Source organism: Macaca mulatta, chromosome 12 (genome assembly GCF_049350105.2).
Source record: "Macaca mulatta isolate MMU2019108-1 chromosome 12, T2T-MMU8v2.0, whole genome shotgun sequence".
In the NCBI taxonomy this organism is placed as follows: Eukaryota; Metazoa; Chordata; class Mammalia; order Primates; family Cercopithecidae; genus Macaca; species Macaca mulatta.
In genome coordinates this window covers 105,875,610-105,896,922 of record NC_133417.1, presented here as the reverse complement: position 1 = coordinate 105,896,922, position 21,313 = coordinate 105,875,610, and the positions used below count along the sequence as shown (strand labels likewise).

Below are 21,313 nucleotides of genomic sequence, written 5' to 3'. Positions count from 1 at the left end.
ATGTGTGAGAATTGAATGAATGGGGGTGGTATGTGTCTTAGTTGGTTTGGGCTGCTATAACACAAATACCATAAACTGGCTTATAAACAGAAATGTCTTGCTGATAAATAGAAACGTTTTGCTCAGAACCCAGTTCTGGAGGCTGAGAAGTCCAAGATCCAGGTGCTAGCAGATTCAGTATTTGATAAGGGCTCCCTCTCTGGTTCATAGATGGTGCCTTCTTGCAGTGTTCTCACGTAGTGGAGGAGGTTAACTTGCTCTTGGGGGGGTCTTTTTTTTTTTTATAAGGGCACTAACCCCATTCATGAAAGTGGAGTCCTCATGACCTAATCACTTCCCAATGGCCACACCTCTTAACATCACCACCTTGGGGGTTAGGTTTGAATGTATGAATTCTAGGGTGACATAAACATTCAGGCCATAGCAGTATGAGAGTAAGTCTTTGCTCTACCTTTTTTACAAACATTCAAGCCATGTTAATGTTTTACTTATTTAAACATTTTAGTCTGTTTCATATTTTAATAATGTTTATTGAGCCCAAAGAACTGGTTTCAAATATATGGCTCCAACTGTATCTTTTTAAAAAATTATTTTATTAACATCCATGCCACCCAGATTTTAGTGCATCAACTCACAGAAATAATTTTTATTCAAGCTCCTCTATTTTTAGTGCTTTATAGTTTTGAATCATGACAAATGGAAAATAAATGCCCTGTAACCATCCTTAGCTCTAACTGAAAAGATTCTAAAAAAAAAAAAAGAATTATATTTACCATCATTTAAAATGATACACACGATAAGACAAACTTCTCACATTCTTATTAGATTAAGGATCTTATTTTCAAAAGAGCTAAAAAAAAAAAAAAAAAAAAAGCTTTCAACTTATTTCACCCCAGCCACTCCCACTAAGGTTCTCAGCTCTTAATGTTCCTGTGTCTTGCGTAATTTTTGTCCTGCCCATAACCCTTCTGCTCCTGCCTCCTTCCTCTTTGTGCTCCTGTCCTGCTTTATCCCTTGGGCTCCTGTAGTGTAGGGACGCCTCCGATGTCCACAGATGGGCCTGTGGACAGCTATGCCCCAGCGTCTCACAACAACGTGCTCATGGCTTTAAGGACCTTCAGCCTCCTCCAGGCTGTATTTATGCCTTATTGCCTACCTTCTCTCACCCCGCACCCAGCGTTCTCAGCTCTGCCTGCCCTCCTTCAGCCACTGCAGGGGTCACTGCAGACCATGGCTTGGTGAGCCTGATCGTGTGAAATCTGGCTAGTAGAAAATCAGCTTACCCCTGACTTTCTGGTCAAATAGGGCCTAATTTATATGCTGGTTCCTCGCTCTGAAGACCTCTAAACTCAGATGAATGTAATTTGGTGGATCCCATATATCTTATTTCTTGTTTTCTTTTGTTTTTCCTTTTCAAAGTTATTGGTAGAGAAGATCCTGTATATTTTAAACCACAATGTAGGGAGTAATTACAATTTATAATTCTTTTGCTCTATGTTCTCACTTCAACCTATGGGAAACTGAAATATGCAATATTTCTTAAACTGTGATACCAGATTGGATGTTTTTCAACAACAACAGCAGCAGCACAGAGGGGTTGGGGGCAAGATATTGAAAATGTTTTTATATTGCTTTTTCCCCTCCTCCAAATCCAAAAGAATGTTCATCAGTTGAATAGTAGATGTGCATGAGGGAAATACCACTCCTTTGCTGTCAAGTGCACGTACATAGACCTATGGTCAATCTATGGCAAAACAAAACTTGCAGAACTCTCTTGTGGCTACCGAATCAAATACACCACTGGGAAAAGTCATCATATATTTATCTACCAAGAAGTATCTTTCTTTCTATAATCATAACCTATATTACCAGTCCATTTAGATTGGATGGACACAGAAAGGAAAAGTTTGCTTTTACAGCAACATTGACGTGATCTTTTCAGAAACAAATCAGCACTAAATGTGCTTACTGTGGATACAGCAGTGCTTTTCTGGTGGCCTCTAGGCTGGAAAGTCTAAGTGAAATGCTTTGCAAATAATGATTCATTGGGTTAATATAATCAAAGTTGGATAACGTTTCTAAATTTTGTGTCTATTTTTTTCTACAACAGTATAAGAATATCAGTTTGGATCCCAGTTAGGATTAACAAGCCATTTTTTACTTGTGAAAAACTGAAACACCTGAAAAAAAAAAGAAAAGACAATAATTATGAAATAAAGTGTGCAAATCTCTCAACTTTATATATAGGGAGAAGAACAATAAATGATTGACAATTGGGTTGATAAGATTTACAGCTATGAATAAGTACATTTGGGTAGTTACTATTCTCCTGTGCCCTCCGTGTCTTCCTTTATAAAATAAGAAGGTGGATGACATCAGAAGTTTTTGAATATTTTTAGCAGAGGTTTAAAATGTTATGGGGAACACACTCACATGTATATGTTTTTAGTGTGATATAAATTTGATTTGTAAGATCAATGTTGAACACTTCCTTATGAAGCAAATATACAAGAGCCAATTATGTTACTTTGAAGAATGTAAACATTTGAAATTTATGTAAACATTTAAATGTAAACATTTAAAAACATTACCTAATTGTAGGTAAAAGTTGACAGTTACAGATTCAGAATGCAATTTATATCTGCATCTTGTGTTGATTGCATGGCATGGGTAACATTCTGACACATAGAAGTAATTATAAATGGTAAAGTGACAAGAGGTTTTTTTTGTTTTTTAAATTTGTCTTGCAATTTGAGGATGGTCTTTTAAAAAGTTCTTTAATTTTTAATTTTAATTTTTTAAAAATTAGAGACAGGGTCTTGCTATGTCCCCCAGGCTGGTCTTGAACTCCTGGGCTCAAGTGATCCTCCCATTCTGGCCTCCTGAAGTGCTGGGATTACAGGCATGAGCCACCATGCATAGAAGAGGATGGTCTTTATTTTAACATCTGTACGGACTGGGCACAGTGACTCACGCCTGTAATCCCAGCACTTTGGGAGGCCGAGGCAGTCGAATTACTTGAGGCCAGGAGTTCGATACCAGGCTGGCCAAACATGGCAAAACCCTGTCTCTACAAAAAAATCAGCTGTGTGTGGTGGCGTGTGCCTGTAGTCCCAGCTACTCGGGAGGCTGAGACACGAGAATCGCTTGAACCCGGGAGGCGGAGGTTGCAATGAGCCGAGATTGGACCACTACGCTCTAGCCTGGGTGACACAGTGAGACCATGTCCCTCCCCCCACCCAAAAAAAAAGTCTGTACAAAAACTTGACAACCCCATTCATTCACTGGTGATGTCTAAATTTGGCATTTTATCTGAGTGTGTGTGCATGCATGTGTGTGTGTGTGTGTAACTATGTTGAGTACTATGTGTTAGGCATGATGCCATGTACTTTATATGCCTTGTTGTACATAAGAATTAGAGTAGATTTGCCATCATATTCACATTTAACTTTAATACTTGGAAAGAGAAAGAAGGATAGAAAGAGAGAATAATTAAAGAGCTTAGATAATTTGCTCTGCATTTGTGTGTGTGTTTCTGAGATAGAGTTTCACTCCGTTGCCTAGGCTGGAGTCCAGTGGCACAATTTTGACTCACTGCAACCTCCATCTCCTGGACTCAAGCAATCCTCCTACCTCAGCCTCCAAGTAGCTGGGACTACAGGCATGTGCCACCATGCCAGGTGGTGTACAGACGGGGTTTCACCGTGTTGCCCAAGCTGGTCTTGAACTCCTGAACTCAAGCCATCCACCTGCCTTGGCCTCCCAAAGTGCTGGGATTATAGGCATGAGCCACCATGCCTGGCTTGTTGGTGTGTGTTTTAAAATGACTATTTTACAATAATGTAAGATGTGATTTTAAGTGTTGCCTATTTTGATTTTTGTTGTTGTAAAGGAGAAGCAAATTCTCATTGGTTATTTAGTCTGATTTAGTAAAAATATCAACACAAGTTGTTCTCATATGACAAAGCACAATGGAATGAAATGTATATTATATGTGTTAATACTTGTGGGTGTTTTTAGACAATTACACTGGAAAATTAGATTTTAATGAAAAAATTTTATTTTATTTTTATCTGAGTTTATGTCATAGTTCGCTCTCTTCCACAGTGTTTTCAGTTATTGCCCAGTAAGTGTGCAGAAAGTAGAAGTTTAATTTTGTAACAAAAAAACACGTTTCTTCTTATCAGCATATATTTCCTGAGGAGTTTTTGTGGCCACTCTCCAAAGCCTTCTGTGCTGTGTGTAGTGTTAAGCAGCAGCACAAAATTGTAGCAGTTGAACTCAGTGAATACAAAGAGATAACTCTTCCAGATAGTGCTAGTTAACTATAAATGGAGTAATCAGTAGATTTCAATTTGCTTTTTTGCATTCCAGTTGTGATTCTTAAAAGAATCAGGGAGTAGGCTCTTTAAATATTTTAATCCAGTGTATTTTCATATTTTATTTTAAAATTAAAAAAACTACCATGTTGGTTGAAACACCCTGGCCTTCCTTTGTCAGTTCCCAGAACCATGCATATTTAGTGTTAAAGGACTTAAATATCGGATAAGATATGCTGACTTTAAAATGAAGCATGGTTTAAGCACTTGTGCAATTCTTGATTTCTATAGAACAAAGTTTGAAAGCCTGGATTGGCTGATTTTTTTCCCACTTTGAATAATTATCTTTTAGCTTATCGATCTTACCTTTTAGGGAATGATAGCAGTGTTATGCTATAGGGATAGACCAAGGTTTAAATGTCTCAGGGTCATCTCTTGGGATCTAAGAAAGAAAGCAAATTAAACACTTACTATACCATAACACCATTTATTTCAACAGGAGCATTACATCAAATGTTTGGGTTTAAAAAATTTTGGGATGAGAAGAGGCTGAATGTTCCTGGCTCCTGGGGCATGGGACTGTGTCATTCCCTTCAGCTGACAACTGTGAAAAGAAGGTGGGTTAGTGTTGTCCTTTCTGCTATACCTAATGTTGCTAAACAAGAGGACACTTCAGAATTTTTTTTTTGGAGACAGAGTCTCTTGCTCTGTCACCCAGGCTGGAGCGCAGTGGTGCGATCTCAGCTCACTGCAACCTCCTCTTCCCAGGTTCAAGTGATTCTCGTGCCTCAGTCTCCTGAGTAGCTGGGATTACAGGTGTGTGCCACCATGCCTGGCTCATTTTTGTATTTAGTAGATACAGAGTTTCACCATATTGGCCAGGTTGGCCTGGAACTCCTGGCCTCAGGTGATCCACCTGCTTTGGCCTCCCAAAGAGCTGGGATTACAGGCATGAGCCACTGCGCCTGGCTTAGAAAGAGGGCACTTCAGTGAGTTACCTATCTTCTTTGCTTCCCAGGTATGAATCCCAAAGAGAATTACACATCCCGTGAATTCATTTGGGAGTAGGGATGTGGCTAGTCTGGGAGGTGTGTACACTGGAGCCCACACACCTGGACGTCTTTACAGTGATATGATAATAGCCCTGTGTGCACCTTTGGTCAAATGGTTTGTGTGATATTGTGTTCTTGGTGGTCAAACCCCAGCCTCATTTCACTCTCTTGGGCTACAAGCTCAAAGAATTGTTCATCCTTTCTCGTGGTTCTTAATGCCTGTCTCCTCTTTGGGGAATTCTCCCCCTTAGGTTCAAGCCCAAAGCAGAACACACATCCCTCCTCTCCCCGTTACGTTTTTGTTTGAAGGCTTGACTTTTAGTTACAAATGTGTTAAAAAGCAAAGCAAACTTTTCCCTGATGATGGAAAGCTATGAAGGTTCCAGAAAGCTTTCCCCCTGCTCCTAATATGTATTTATTTCACAAATATACAAAAAGAAGCCAAATAATTCACCCAACTTCTATCATTTAGGATATTTTCCTAATTTCTGTTCTTAGTTTTTGCCCTCTGTATTGAAATGTAAATGAAGGGCTAGGTTTGCCTTCCCAAAGGGCCTTCCCTATTCTCTTCCCTGTTTTTTTTTTTTTTTTTTTTCTTCTTCTTCTTAGCTGCTCCTGTGGGAGCTGCTTGGCTCTCTTCTTGAGAATGAGCCTGTTCTGCAAGGTCTGGGCTGGACACAGGGCAAAACTCCTCAGTTTAGCTGTGGCAGATTTGGGTCTACTCTTCTGCTTAAGTTACGGAATTTTTAGTCTCTCTCTCTCTCTCTTTTTTTTTTTTTTAAAGACAGGGTCCTGCTCTATCACCCAGGCTAGAGTACAGTGGCGCAATCAAGCTCACTGCAGCCTCAAACTCCTGGGCTCAGGCGATCCTCCCACCCTAGCCTCCTGAGTAGCTGGGACTATAGGCACGTGCCACCATGCCTGGCTAATTGTTTTTGGTTTTTAGTAAAGACACAAATATACATTCAATAACAGTATCAGAGAATCTCCCTTCAGGAGTAAGAATGGCTACTCTGTGAAATGTCACCAAGCGTTGCAGGGAAATGATTCAGTTCCTGCATCCTGGGACAAACGTATTCAATGTGGAACCAGTTTCAAAGCCAATAAAACCTCTTCCAAGACAGCATGAGAGGTTAGAAGAATGTGGTTAAGAATGAGTACATGCCTGAGTGTGTGCGTGCATGTGAGTCTGTGTGCGTACATGCATGCGTGTATGTGTGTGTGTCTCATGGGAACAGGACAATAGGTTGAGCACTCTGAGGAAGACACCATGGGAGACTCTACTCTCAGTCAGTCCTGAGCCGTGCAGTCTGCTCTGTGTTCATCTCAAGGAATCCAGGTGACCGAAGCATGTCTGTGCTGGTCTAAGGCCCTGCCAACTATCTGTAGCTGAGATTTTAGCTGAACAGGCTGGAGATTTCATGTTTTCACATGTTGTGGTATATGAGCCCCAAGAAATAGAATGCAGTCTTGTAGGGCTGGTAGACGTCTCCCCAGCTCAGAGAAATCCAGGGCTGTGTATAGAGTATGGGGCTGAGCAGGCTACATCTTGAATGGCTAGCGTTTGGGAGTGAACTGCCTGAGAGGAGCGGGTAAACCAGGCTGTCGGCAGCATGCAAAATGTTCATGTGCCTCTCTTCCTTCATCAGGGAGGAAGGGCTCCAGATACTGAACTAAACAGGTGGCGCTTTTAATGCTGCCAATTCTCACTGAATCTGGGCATCTAGAAATGCAAAAGAAGCAGGGAGGGAAAATGGGACGTGGGGATGTGAGAGACGCGGTGCTGTAAAGGGAGGGGAGTCTGTGGAGGGTGACCGCATTAGGGTTTGCAGCGTAGGAAGAAGGTGAAGGACGTTAGAAACTAGCCATTGGTCAATCTCATAGAAATGCAGATTCTGTGAAGGACAGGCATGGCCATTTGGAATTGAGGACAGATCTAAGAATGAAGGACTTTTCCCCACTAGGGTACGATAAGATCATGCGTCAGCCTAACGTAGGACATGAGCCATTTGTTATGATTGCAAGGATTTCTTGTGAGTCAGCGTGTTCCAGGCTGCCCCTTCAGAAGTGGGGTAAGCTGAAACCTGCTTATAAACCTGTTTCCAAGCTGAGGTGTCTGATTTTAACTTCCAGGAGATGGAAACTGAAGCTGTTAATTGGCTCTATATGGCCTCCCACTATGGCAGCCCACATAGACCACGTTTAGTGATTACTCAACAAATATGTTTTGCTGCTGGTGATATTAAGATAACATGATTTTTAAAAAAGTCTGACCTATTCTACATTCTCCAAGTCAGTATTTTTCTAATTTTTGAGGGTGTGGAACCCTTCATGTCTCTGAATCCTAAAGTTTTTTTTTTTTTTTTTTTTTAAATGAAATCACTGTTTCTAAGGAGAAGTCTTAATTTGAAAGTGTTAAATATGTATATCTTTAAGGGAAGTTTACTTTTTTCCCCCTTGTGGAATTTAAGATGTCCGTACAAAACACATTTTCCAAGAAATATATATTTTTCTTTGTCCTGTCACCGAAAAGGAAATTACATAGAGATGATGTTTCTGGCCACGCATAGTTGAGCCAGGCCGCCCTGCTGGGCTCAGAGGAGAAACCACCACCAGCAACACTGTCCTCACCAGAAATTAACCACCTGAGAAAGAGCCCATGCAAAAATGGCAGCCAGCAATGCTGTGATTAAAGTTAAACAAACCCAAACATGTTTTTTTAAAAAAAATCTTTTGACATAGTAAATGCTCATTCATACAGTATGATTATTTTTGGTAACAAATATGCCTTAGGCTTCTTGCCAATGTCTGCCTTTTTTGAAGCTAATTTACCCATGGAAATGAGGCTGCTAGTTAGAAGAGTTGTTGTTTATTCTGGCCTCACAGGTCAACTTGATTTAATGTGGAAACACTTTTCAAGCCTTTTGGGAGAGGCATATTTTGAAGAAGTTCATTAACAGTTTATGGGTTTTTGGTGATGACTTTAACGCTAATATTTACAGAGTGACTCATATTTACACAGTATTTTTACGTACATTATTTTATTTAATTCCAAGGGAAAAGTACTGAGCGTTTTATCATCATTTCTGTTTAAGAAATAGATCTAGTCAGGCTGTTATTTACCTCATGGCTATAAGGAGGTTATTAAAAGAGGTGATCTTGAACTTTTCAGTACTCATGCTCTAGTACACAGACATTCTGACTCCCTGACCATCTTATTCATTAGAACAAATTGTGTTTTGACAAGAGTATTCAAAGGTCCAATACAAAGATTGTTAATATCTATGTTTCTTGTTATTTATCTCTTTCTATATATACATTTGCATAGTACAGCATTGTGTACCAGTGTGAATCATTACATATTTCAATTAGAAACCATGTTGTAGTTTGATCAAAAATATTAAAAATGTAAATTCTGGTCGGCGTGGTGGTTCATGCCTGTAATCCCAGCACTTTGGGAGGCTGAGGTGGGTGGATCACGAGGTCAGGAGTTTGAGACCTGACCAACATGATGAAACTCTGTCTCTACTAAAAATACAAAGATTATCCGGGCATGGTGGCAGGCGCCTTAATCCCAGCTACTCAGGAGGCTGACGCAGGAGAATCGCTTGAATCCTGGAGGTGGAGGTTGCAGTGAGCCGAGATTGCACCACTGCACTCCAGCTTGGGCGACAGAGAGAGACTCCATCTCAAAAAAAAAAAAAAAAAAAGTAAATTCTGATATGGAGTCAGATTTGTTCCAAGACGCTTTAGAAATTGGTCTGTGTGAGCAGCCAGGCTATAAGAACTTCAGGAGGCCTGCTGTGGCTTCTAAGGGGATGAATGAATTATATTCACTAAAGGTCTAAAGAAGTAGATCTGAAGTGTCATAAAGTGTATGATAAAGACTAGGAAAATTGCTGATTGGAAGAAGGACTATCCAGGTTTCACTCGCTGATGTGAAAATAAATGATGTGGCTACAAATTCTATTTTCTCTCTCAGCCTGGAGAGCAACAATTGTAAGATTTTTCTACCAGAGAGGCAAATCAGACACTTCTCTACCAGAGAGGCAAATCAGACACAAAAGGGCCACTTCTGAGGGCTGCTTAGTCCCAAGAGACTTTGATTCTTCTGAAGCTGCCTCAGGGCCTTTGCACGAGCTGTTCTCGGCCTGGACTGTATCATTGCCAGATTTATACTTGGTCCCCTGCTTCATTCAGACTTTGGCTCAAATGTGAACACTCTCAGAGGGAACTTCCCCAAGAAACTATAATCAAATAATCTCACCATCACATTCTACCTCCTTTCTCTTCAATTTTCCTTCACAGTATTCAACACCGCTTGCAATCATATTGTGTGTTTGTTTACTTGTTTACTGTCTGGCTTCCTGCACAGAATGTAAGCTCCATGCCGGCAGAGATTGCCTTGCTCACCACTATTTTTTTAGTTCCCCAGCAGTGCCTGGCACATGTAAGGTGCTCAATAAATATGTTAGATGAATGAACAATGGCATGAAGAGTAACCAAAGTGGGATCCCATCTATGACCCCTCTGACTTCAAGAAAAGAGCAAGGCTAAGTCAGAAAGGCTTTGTTCTATGGGCTGTATTAGTATAACCCAGGGTCAGCCAAGCACTTATAATTCACAGTCACTGTCTTCCTTCCCTGCTAGACTATAAATGCCTTGAGAGCAGGGACCTGTGAGTCTGGTTCACCACTATATTCCTGGGACCTCCAACTATGCAGAAAGGAAGTGATCAAATGAATTTGTTGAATACCCGAGTAGGAGTTAACAAGCTGAACAGAAGAAGATGGTTCCAAGGAGAAGGAAGAGCACGGCAGAAGCCCTGAAGCAGGAGTGAGCGTCTCTGTCCTTGACATGAGGAATGATAGAAGAAGGCAAGTGTGGCTGGGTGGGGTCATGTGTGGCTGGAGAGGTGGTGGGGTTGGCCATGCTGGACTCTGAAGGTGTGTAGGCTCAGGAAGGCAAGTTAAGAAGTTTTCTGTCTGCTGTGAGCAAAGGGAAGCTTTTTGCCAATGTGTGTGCTGGTGTGGCATGGTCTGCTTTGCCACACCACAAGCCTCTGGCTGCAGGGGGTGTAGGGAGACCAGCCAGCAGGCAACTTTGATCCAGGATGGAGAGATGGTAGGTAGCTTCAGGGTCACCAGAAACTAAACACCACCAAGGCAGGGGTCTCTGTTTCATTCCCTACTGTAGCCCCAGAATTGTTCTGTAGAACAATGGCTGGCACACATTAGATGCTCAACACCTGTTTGTGGGATGAATGAATAATATAGTGGTTAAGGATGGAGAAAATGGACTGGGTCAAGAAATTGTTGGGGGGTAAAAATGAACAGGACATGATGAAGGACTAACTACTGAGTATGAGGGAGATAAATGTCAGGATGGCTCCTGGGATTCTTGCTTATGTTTCTATATGGATAGAGAAGTATTGCCGTTTTCTGCAACAGGTAATAGTAGAATAATCTAAATTTTGTGTGCTTCTTGGCCTCTGTTAAACTAAGACTCTGTTCTTCCTCCTCTCTGCACTCCTTGGGAGGTCCCAATCAAGGCTGGCCTCTAACCAGCCTCCTCTCTATGTTGGTGAACAGTTGAGGAGATGGGGTCTGGAGGCTCGAACAAACTAACCGAAGCCTTCTCAAGTATTTGGAGGGGGCTTTCTTCTCATTGTTTCAAATATATGTGAGTTCAGTGCAATGGCTAGGAATATTGTAGGTTGCGATAAGTATGAAGGATAAATGATTATGGCCAGGCACGGTGGCTCACACCTGTAATCCCAGCACTTTGGAAGGCTGAGGTGGGAGGATCATCTGAGGCCAGGAGTTCGAGACCAGTCTGGCCAACATGGTGGAACCCCATCTCTACTAAAAATACCAAAATTAGCTGGGCATGGTGATACACACCTGTAATCCTAGCTACTCGGGAGGCTGAGGCAGGAGACTCTCTTGAACCTGGGAGGTAGAGGGTGCAGTGAGCTAAGATTGCAACACTGCACTCCAGCCTGGGCAACACAGCAAGACCCTGTCTTCAAAAGAAAAAAAAAAAAAGGATAAATGATCATTCTCCATATGGCCTAAGTAGCCTTAATAACAAGGGGCTTATTATTGAAAAGTTAAACATTCTGTCCTGCCCTCGCCCCTCAAATTTATTCCAGTAGCTATAGATAAAGATTAAGAGTTTGTAGGATAAACGAGTTTGGCCAGGTATTTTCTTTTTGTGTTTAAGCAACTGTTTTTTGAGTGATGTTTCATGGGATACTTTTCCCGTGAAATTCCCAATCCAGATTTTTCCGCGACTGAGGCTCAGTAGAGTCATTCCCAATTCATTTATTTATTTTCTGAGACAGAGTCTCGCTCTATCACCCAGTCTGGAGTGCTTTGGTGTGATCTCGGCTCACTGCAAACTCCGCCTCCTGGGTTCATGCCATTCTCCTGCCTCAGCCTCCCGAGTAGCTGGGACTACAGGCACCCGCCACTGTGCTCGGCTAATTTTTTGTATTTTTAGTAGAGATGGGATTTCACTGTGTTAGCCAGGCTGATCTCGATCTCATGACCTCGTGATCCGCCTGCCTCAGCCTCCCAAAGTGCTGGGATTACAGGCGTGAGCCACCGTGCCCGGCCGTCATTCCCAATTATACTGTACAAATCTTTTCAAAGACTTATGTCAGAGATATCCGGATTTTATTAAATGAGTTTACAAATAAGATATATTGTACATATAAACATATATAAATTAAAGGATGGTTAAAAGTGTACACACACACACACACACACTCACACTCTAAAACATGGTTATAGTTAGTTCTGGTTGGTGGGATTATGGCTGATTTTAACTTCACCTTATTCTTTTCAGCATTTTCTAATTTTTCCATAATGGACATGTGTTACTTTTACAAAGACAAAATGCAATGTATGTTATTAAAAGGAGGTCTAAAATAGCAAACATAGGTTATAACATGAAGTGATATTTATAAACCATGTATCTGCAAGTATTTTAGAAAATGCTAGGTTATTCTAACATTGAGCGTTTGATTGATGGGCACAAATTAGTAGATGATTTATATCTGCAAAGATATGTTAGTCTTATCAAGAAACCATCAGACTTGAGAGGAAATACGGTTTCATCATATGGACCAGGTAGCCAAGAAGCTAAGTCCCAAATGGTAAATGAAATCAAAGTGTTTCACTTCTTACCATCGTATGTGACAGAGCTACTTTGTCAGACAACCAGGTTATTCAAAATAGCCTGAAATCTTAGATGTGAAGGAATTCATTTTTTAGGAGCCAGACCATTGGAAGACTGAAAACATTAACCTCAGGCAAGAAAGGAAGATTAGAAATATCTTTTTGTTTGTTGTGTTTTTTAGTTTTCTTAATCTGCCCCATTCCAGAAAAGGGTATTTATTATTGCAAAATGTGAATGAGAACATTTTTAAAAGTCAGAAGTGCTTATGCTTTTGGGGTATGAGATGACACCATTCCACAGTGACCATGTCACCATCTGAGTCAGGAACCGGCAGATGACTGACCTCTAGGCCAAGATCCGCACGGAGGAGTTCCTGGAGTGGGTGGAGGGTGCTGGTTTCCTGGCCCTGCCCATCTGAGGAGGGCCGGGCCAGAGGCAGGTGATTGTAATCATTGCTGTAGACAATGGAATCAGATAAGGATCAGATCCATAGACTGGGAGAAGACTTGGAGGGAAATTACAGGGTGACTGGTATTATTGGAGTATAAGAAATATTGTTGAATTAGATTTGAAGATGGAAATAGGAATAGGTTATGTAGGGGAAGGAAATTAATAATTATGAGACTTCCTTTTAAGCAATATTTTTATAAGATCTTTTCACTCTATGGTTGGCTATTTTGAAGAGGTCAGTTAAGTATTTGGGCTTCTTTTAATATAGATTTGAAAATTAGAAATTTCCTTTTAAGAAGCAGAGAATCAACTCTTTTTCTCTCTGAGAGGCCATCTATTACAGTGAAGCCAGGCAGCCTGGGTTTGAATCTTAGCCCCCAAATGCTAGGTGTGTGATCTTGGGAAAGTTATTGCACCTGTTTCCTCAATAGTAAAATGAAGAAAATACCAGTAGTTACCTGATAGAGTTGCCGTAATGACTAATGTGCGTAAAATGTTTAGTGTGGTGCTCAGTCAATACTACCTGGTATTACTTAAATTAGGATGCTTAGGAAATTGGCAAAGGCTAGGCTCAATGACCTCTGGAAAGTTACATGCTGTAACCTTCAGCAGGTGGGATTTGCCATGTGTGTATCCACATGGATAACTCCCTAGGCCTCTCCCTCCTGGGCTGGGAGGCATTGGTATGAAACAGAATGAAGGAGAAAGGGCTGGGCGCAGTGGCTCATGCCTGTAATCCCAGCACTTTGGGAGGCCGAGGTGGGCGGATCACGAGATCAGGAGATCGAGACCCATCCTGGCTAACACGGTGAAACCCCGTCTCTACTAAAAAAATACAAAAAATTAGCCGGGTGTGGTGGCAGATGCCTGTAGTCGGGCAGAAGAATGGTGTGAACCCGGGAGGCAGAGGTTGCAGTGAGCCAAGATTGCACCACTGCACTCCAGCCTGGGTGACAGAGCGGGACTCTGTCTCCAAAAAGAAAAAAAAAGAATGAAGGAGAAAGGCAGTAGCTCACAATGGGATCACCCTACTTCTAAATGACAGGCAGTCTGTGTATACTCTCTGTATAGGGAACACAGAAAGTGACATTATCGAATATGGCTATATGACACGTGGATTTCTCTGTGTGTGTGTGTGTGTTTGTTTTTGTTGAAGAGCTGGATGGATTTGGTAGGATAGAGGGAGGGAATACTTAACCACTGTTTGGAGAAATCAATCAGTTGCTTTCCATTTAGCTATTAGTTTTTGCAGCATTTTATATATATATATATAAAATACATAAAAAATTACTACATGTATACAAGGTGTATATATATGTGTGTGTGTGTGTATGTATGTATGTGTGTATATATATATTTTTTATTTTTTATTTTTTTGAGATGGAGCCTCACTCTGTCGCCAGGCTGGAGTGCAGTGGCGCGATCTTGGCTCACTGCAACCTCTGCCTCCTGGGTTCAAGCGATTCTCCTGCCTCAGCCTCCTGAGTAGCTGGGACTACAGGTGCGTGCCATCACACCTGGCTAATTTTTTTGTATTTTTAGTAGAGACGGGGTTTCATTGAGTGAGCCAGATGGTCTCGATCTCCTAACCTCATGATCTGCCTGCCTCGGCCTCCCAAAGTGCTGGGATTACTTGTGTGAGACACGGTTCCCAGCTGCAGCATGATATTAATAAATTATCCTACTTCAGGTTGCTGAGATGATCAAATCAACACGTGGGAAACACTTTTTTAAAAGTCAAAAATTACTACATGTATACAAGGTATATTTGTGTGACTTGCTTTTTTCATTTCATAATTTGATTAGCTAGACACAGATTAGGTTATACATTTACCCAAGAGGTCTAAGAAGCAGGAAATAGACAAATCATCTTTTAGGAAAATAAACAATTCCCTACCATTTTGGTGAATCGATCTGCACAGGCCATTCGAACCCGTTCTGGCGTTGCTGGGCTCTGCACCATGAAGTCCTCAGCTATGTCTCTTTCTCTTCGCACTGTGGCCACAGCGTCAGCAATGGCAAAGAACACAGATGACCCCAGGAACATCCCAGACTCCCCGAGGCCCTGTAAGAAGGCACATTGGTTTAAGAAACTTCTATACTACACTACAAGTTTCTAGAGGGTAGGGACCAGGCCTTGTTCACCATTGTATCCCCAACTCCTGCACAGTGTTTTGTACACAAAATCTTCTCAATAAATGTTTGTTGGCTGACTTACTGACTGAATCAGAAGCTTAAGTATTCTTAAAAATCTCAGCATAGGCCGGGCACAGGGGCTAACGCCTGTAATCCTAGCACTTTGGGAGGCCGAGGCGGGCGGATCACGAGGTCAAGAGATCAAGACCATCCTGCCCAACATGGTGAAACCCCGTCTCTACTAAAAATACAAAAATTAGCTGGGCGTGGTGGCGTGTGCCTGTAGTCCTAGCTATTTGGCAGGCTGAGGCAGAAGAATTGCTTGAATCCAGTAGTCGGAGGTGGCAGTGAGTTGAGATCACGCCATTGCACTCCAGCTGGGTGACAGAGTGAGACTACATCTCAAAAAAAAAAAAAAAAAAAAAAAAAAAAAATTTCCCAGCATAATATGAGTTTCCCAGATCTTGAAATCTTGAATCCTGTCTGGGTTAAATTTTGTTCCATAGGTAAGGTGTGTGTATGTATGAGTATCTTTGTGTGATAATGGGCAAATACCCTACTTAATAAAACACATTCAATGGATTCAACTAGCCAGCTTTATCAGCAGAGAGAAAAATGCCTTTTTAAACTCCAGGGTCAGGATAGGCATGGTACTCTAGAAGAAAGAGTACAGACTTTGATACCAGATGAAAGATTGTAAACCCGTCATCTGCAAGGAGCAGGCAGGTATGGTCAATGAGTGATGCAGGCAGGTGAAGGACAATAAGGAGCAGTGGAAAGTAAGGTGAGGAAGAGCACCCCCATGTCCTGTCTACAAGGGGCAGCTGTTCTTTGGTTGTAGCTAGTCGTTGCCTTTCCAAGGATGCAGCCAAAATTACCAGATCATCCATTTTCTCAAGAGAATTTAGGTATCTGTATTTTAATGTAAAATTCCCCAACTTGTAAAAATACTGTGTAGGCCAAAGAAAAGTAAATCTTCAGGCTAGATTTAGCCAGTAGACCACCAATTTGCGACCTTTGAGTTAGTGAGACTGAGTCTGAATCCTGACCCTAACTCCCCGTGTTTCTCTGGGTAAGTGAGATAATCTTCTCTGTTCCTTTGTCAGTGAAGTGTGGGCAGTGATGCCTACTTTATAGGGTGTTGCAAGGATCAGGAAATACAAAAGCACCTAGCACAGCTCCTGGTACCTGGTAGCTCTCTGTTGTTTTTACATAGTACCCTCCATGTGGGACCTGCAAACCCCTGATTTTCCTGAGTGTCTGCTTATAAGTGACTGTCTGCAACTACAAGGACTCAAGGGTCCTGTCTGCCCTGTGTTACTCTTGGTGGCTTAAAAGCTGCTCTCTGTGGGCTCTTAGCTCCCTTTTGCCTTTGCCCCTTAGAGTGATTTCCAGTCCAATGAGAATCCAAAGGCCCCATTGATTGTCCTTCCTTTCAGGTTTGCCCTGACCTCATCACTATAGGTCTAGAGGAAGTTCCTGGCGTTCCTGGGCTGACAGTGGGATCCAGTTTGGACATGATGAAATTTCTACAGATGTAGTTGGATACTTTTTTTTTTGGAGGATGGGTACTAGCAAGAAGTCTCCCAAAAGATCTTATTTATTTATTACTCAGACTGGTCTTGAATTCCTGGGCTCAAGCAATCCCCTGCTTTAGCCTCCTGAGTAGCTGAAGCTACAGGTGTGCACCACCATGGTCGGGAAAGATTTTAAAGTCTTAAGAGGAGTCAAGAAACTTTAACAATACATCTCAAACCTAGATGAAGTTTTTACTCTGAGTGTGGTTTTCACGTCATCTGCATAGAGCAAGGCAAACAAATAATGATATTTATTTTAATTTGCAGTTTCATTACTTTAGCAATTACTAAGGGTTGATGTCTTTGCTTTCTGATACTATTAACATTTTGTGCCAGATAATTCTTTGTAGTGGGGGCGGGGGTTGCCTTGTACAAAATCACCTCCCCCACTCCCCCCACCCCAAATTGAGACCCACTGTTCTAGATGCATTGCTGGGTATGGTAAGGACCCTGAGCCCCTCTGAGGTGAGTGATTTGTCTGAGACCACGGGGAGGGGATAGGGCTTGGCAGGAACCCAGGTCTTCTGCGACCTTAGTCCAGGGTTCTGTCCACGGTGCCGCTGCTAGTATTTCAGTTGCATTGCACCTCCAATCCTGTTTAATATTGTCGTCTTCAGGGTCTTAAGTAAAAGTGTTATTCTATTAAGAAGTCAAAGCTTTTTGGCAAGTTTTAGAGTTTTCAGTGAAAGAGGAAATTATTAAAATCCTTGGCCCATGATTGCCATGGGTGATTCATCTCCAAATTCTAGCAGTCTGTAGTGATTTGTTCCTGATAACAGTTAACATTGACTTACTATTTTGTCTGCCTGCTTTCATTTGCCATGTGCTACCCGATCCATGACACTGTGCAGTGGTAAGTTTGGGTGCTTACCTTAGATGAATAGATGGTTAGTGGGGTTTGTGATGATGGCAGCAAGGAGACATTGAACTCCTCTGGGACATCAGTGATGGTTGGAATTTTGTACTCATCTGGGCTCCGAGAGTACAGGATGCCTTCTGGGGAGTATTTCAGTTCTTCAGTGGTATAAAGCCCCATTCCCTGAATAAACGAACCTTCAATCTGGAGGGGGACAATTTCAAGCTTTGTGACATTGTGTTAGAAGGCCTTTACCTACCTTGAGATGACTCCCAGGAAGGGGCATCCTCCCAGGTGGGCCAGCACCTACCTGCCCAATATCAATGGCCGGATTTAGGCTGCAACATGCATCCATGATGATGTCCGTTCTGATTTTCTGCCCAAAATAAAAATGACCTCACCAAAAATCTTGAATTAAAAGTATCGTTTTCAGGTATTCTCAAATGGTCTCTAGTTTTTCCAGAACTCCTGCTGGCTAATTAACACTGCATTGAACTCTGTCAACATTAGAGCTGTTAAGATGCCTGCTGAAGTCTTCAAATTGAGTGCCAGGACTGTCCATGACCCTGGAAGATCTCGTGCATTCATGGTTTTGACTCCTCTTAAGTGACTCCAAAGTCCATGACATGCTAGTGTGTCTGAGTGAGTCACTTGGTAAATAATTGTTGTGCCTGGTTTTTCATCTGATTCTCAACCTGAATTTGTTGTTGGAATATAATTTTTGAGCTCATGTAGTCCTCATGATAATCTGTGGCAGGTGGTACTGTTGCCATTTTACTGTGAAAATCCTAGAGCCATACTGGCATGTATGAGTTTGTGGATTTGCAAGATCTTGGAAGGTATTCAGAGCAAATGTCAAGACCACCTTTGATTTGCTAATGTACTTCCTTCTCTGAGAAGCACCACATGAATCTGGCCCTTGTTTTGTCACTGGGCATAGGCCTGCAGGTTGTTAAGGAGCCACTAAAAGCCTCTAAGTGCCTGTGGCCTATCTCCGGAGTATCTCAGGGCTTCCCTTCTGCCCCCATTTTCCAGTGCTTGTTCTGACAAGATCATCATTCTCTGTTTGGGCTCAATACCTCAGCTCCTACTTTCTATCTAGCCCTTTGGACTTGGCAATTCTCTTTTGACTCAAACCTTGGCCTCTTGGACAACCTACTCTGGCCATTGGGACCAGCCTTCATCTATCCTCAACCTGGATAGGGAGGGAGATTGGACACATCTCAGAGTGGGCCTTCAGTTTACTTCTACATTGAAACCTGGTGTGTTTTGCACTGTAAGTGCTGGACAGTGGAAAGAGATGGCTGTGCACTAACACTGAGTTGATGGATGATTTAGTTCACCAACCACAAATGGCCAGCCGCAATAGACCTGTCATTGAATTTCTCTGATTTCTCTTTAGTTAAAATAAGTTTTGCCTCTTTAAGAAATAAACTATTTAAAGGGATCAAAGTAATACTGAAATTATTGAACCTTAAACTCTAAATGTAAACTGAAAGGCACAGAAAAGACCAAATTTTGACTTTTGTAGTGTCATAAATTCTGGAAGATCTCCGTAAGTTTCATTTCTTTAGGGATTTATACCAAGGCCCTTGGGTAAAATTGCATCCTTTATAATGCAAGTTGTTAATTTTGGGTTAAGCATGATTCCCTGTCTCCAATGGGTGGTTTTTTGGCTGTTCAATTAAATAGAAAATATAAAAATTATTTTCATACCTCTCTTCCTCCAAAATGTGTTTCAGTAACACTTTTTGGATAATTGACTTTGGAGAAACAGCACATTGCTATGTGCTTTCAAAATGTTTGCTCAAGACTATTTACTAAGTTAGTTATTCCTTCAGATTAGAAAATGTGTGTTTTCTTTATAAATAGAAGCTTTTTTTCGGAAGAAAACTTGGAAAGTGATTTTGTTGTCTAAATGAAATAAAAAATTTAATACATTTTAGACTATCATCAGCAATTCCTTTTTGACTACTATATTGTCTTTTTACATGGAAATTCAGGATTAGGCTAGATCTCTGGACCCTCCCATGGAATTGAAAGAATCTTGTTATAAGAGAATGACATAATGGAATTGGGCTATTCACTATACAACACACTTTTGTTGTTGTTTTGACTTGCCAAGAGGAAAGTTAGACTTGACTTACCTTGTGAGCACCTGTCAGGCAGTCAATTTCAACCTCAGAACAGGCAGCTCCATAGACATAGTAAGGAAATGGGTCCCCCACCCCCTTCTCCCAGTCCATGAAGGCCTTGTAGCCCCTGAGGGAAGAAATAAAGCCTTTTAGCTTGAGTGGGGGAGATCCCATGTTGATTTATTTTAAAAGTTACCAAAGTTTTTTGGGAGAATTTCATTTTTTTTCCCAGAGAGGGCACAAATACAGTCTCCTACCACAAATTATGCAGTTGAGTTTCCTACATTTGGGGAAACCACAGGGGTCAGCATTTCTGCAGTAAAATAGGTAAGATAAGCCTCACTCAAGGAAAACCACCTTCGGGATCATGATATCTCCCCTGCCAGGTAACTATAGCATTTCATTTGATTTATGTTCATTTTAATTGCCTTTTAAACTCATCAAAGAGGATATTCCTTGTGGCACAGTTAGGATGTCAAAAAGAGGGAGAAGCCAGCAGATTGTTTGGGACCGGACCTCACAGTGTGCCTGTATCTTGACCACAAAGGATTTAAGTGTTAGCCTGCCTGCCCACTGAGAACCTCGGTTGAATTTTATCAGTGGTCCCTCTGGAACCACTGTTCCCAGAGGGAGCCCATGGATAGTGCTAAGCAAACTCACAGGGAGCTGGTGGTAATTCAGGGTTGGTAAAAAAGGACTGGTGATTCAATGCATTAATCTATAATAGAAGATGTATTCAGATAGAGGGCTCGTTTACTCTCTTCTTGGGTAACTGAACTTAGGAATTTAGAACTCATTATGTACAAGGCTCTGGGCTGGGCTGTTATCTCCTTATTTCCTCATTCTTCATGAGGATTTGCTTTACTGTTTCGTGTGTGTGTGTGTGTGTGTGTCTATTGTTTGGTGGTTTATCTGATCAGACTGTAAAACTAATGTCACATGCTTCTTGAATTTGACAATGACTGGTGATTATCATCCTACCCATTCTCCGTTGTCTAGTAAGGAGCTTCAAAATAGACAGGTTTTATGGTAAAGGAAGGGGGATTTGTAAAATTGAGATGGAAGTCATTTCTAATGATAATATATTTTTACTACTCACAATAAAGAATAGTAAATGATTAGAATGATTAAATAATGTAAATATGTAAATAATGATTAAATAAATAGTAAATAATGATTATAATGATTAGATGTTGTAAGTCAAGCATCTAATCTTTTTTTCCCCCAATAAGGGTGTTTTGTTGTTTAATTTTTTTTTTACATAACTGAAAGGCCTATGTGAAATCATAGAATTTTGGGCGTAGAAGGGACCTCAGCAGTCACATAATAAAAATGTATTTTACAAATGAGGGACCTGCGGCCCAGAGTTGAGGCAGTTTAGGTAGTCAAGAAAGTGACCATGTTCTCTGGACGCAGCACCAGCACTGTGGTGACAGCACAATCAACGCGAAAGCCTCAGCATTTCCATTGTAATCGCACTCATTCAAGCAAAGCTATCTTCAGTAGGGAATTTCCCATGTAGAGAGCATGGACACTTTGACTTTACCTGTCCTCAAACTGACCCTTTGCTTATTTTAATAGTAAAAAACACACCTCCGGGTGG

General features: G+C 41.4%; 1 protein-coding gene and 1 non-coding gene across 7 annotated transcripts in view; both read right to left on the bottom strand.

Moving 5' to 3' along the window:
• Positions 1–576: 576 nt before the first annotated feature.
• The window catches only part of AOX2 (aldehyde oxidase 2), a 78,404-nt gene continuing 57,667 nt past the window's right edge, over positions 577–21,313 (bottom strand). The window contains exons 29-34 of one of the 6 annotated variants that reach the window (XM_028830470.2): positions 19,723–19,837; positions 17,886–17,951; positions 17,591–17,779; positions 14,904–15,071; positions 4,686–4,761; positions 577–2,180 (exon numbers count right to left, since the gene is read on the bottom strand). In XM_028830470.2, the coding sequence (XP_028686303.2) occupies positions 4,708–4,761; positions 14,904–15,071; positions 17,591–17,779; positions 17,886–17,951; positions 19,723–19,837 (592 nt within the window). In that variant the 3' untranslated portion in view covers positions 577–2,180; positions 4,686–4,707. 6 annotated transcript variants of the gene reach the window in all.
• On the bottom strand, positions 19,939–20,104 carry LOC114671632 (U1 spliceosomal RNA). The gene has a single exon (XR_003721666.2). It is a non-coding gene; the product is annotated as a U1 spliceosomal RNA (small nuclear RNA).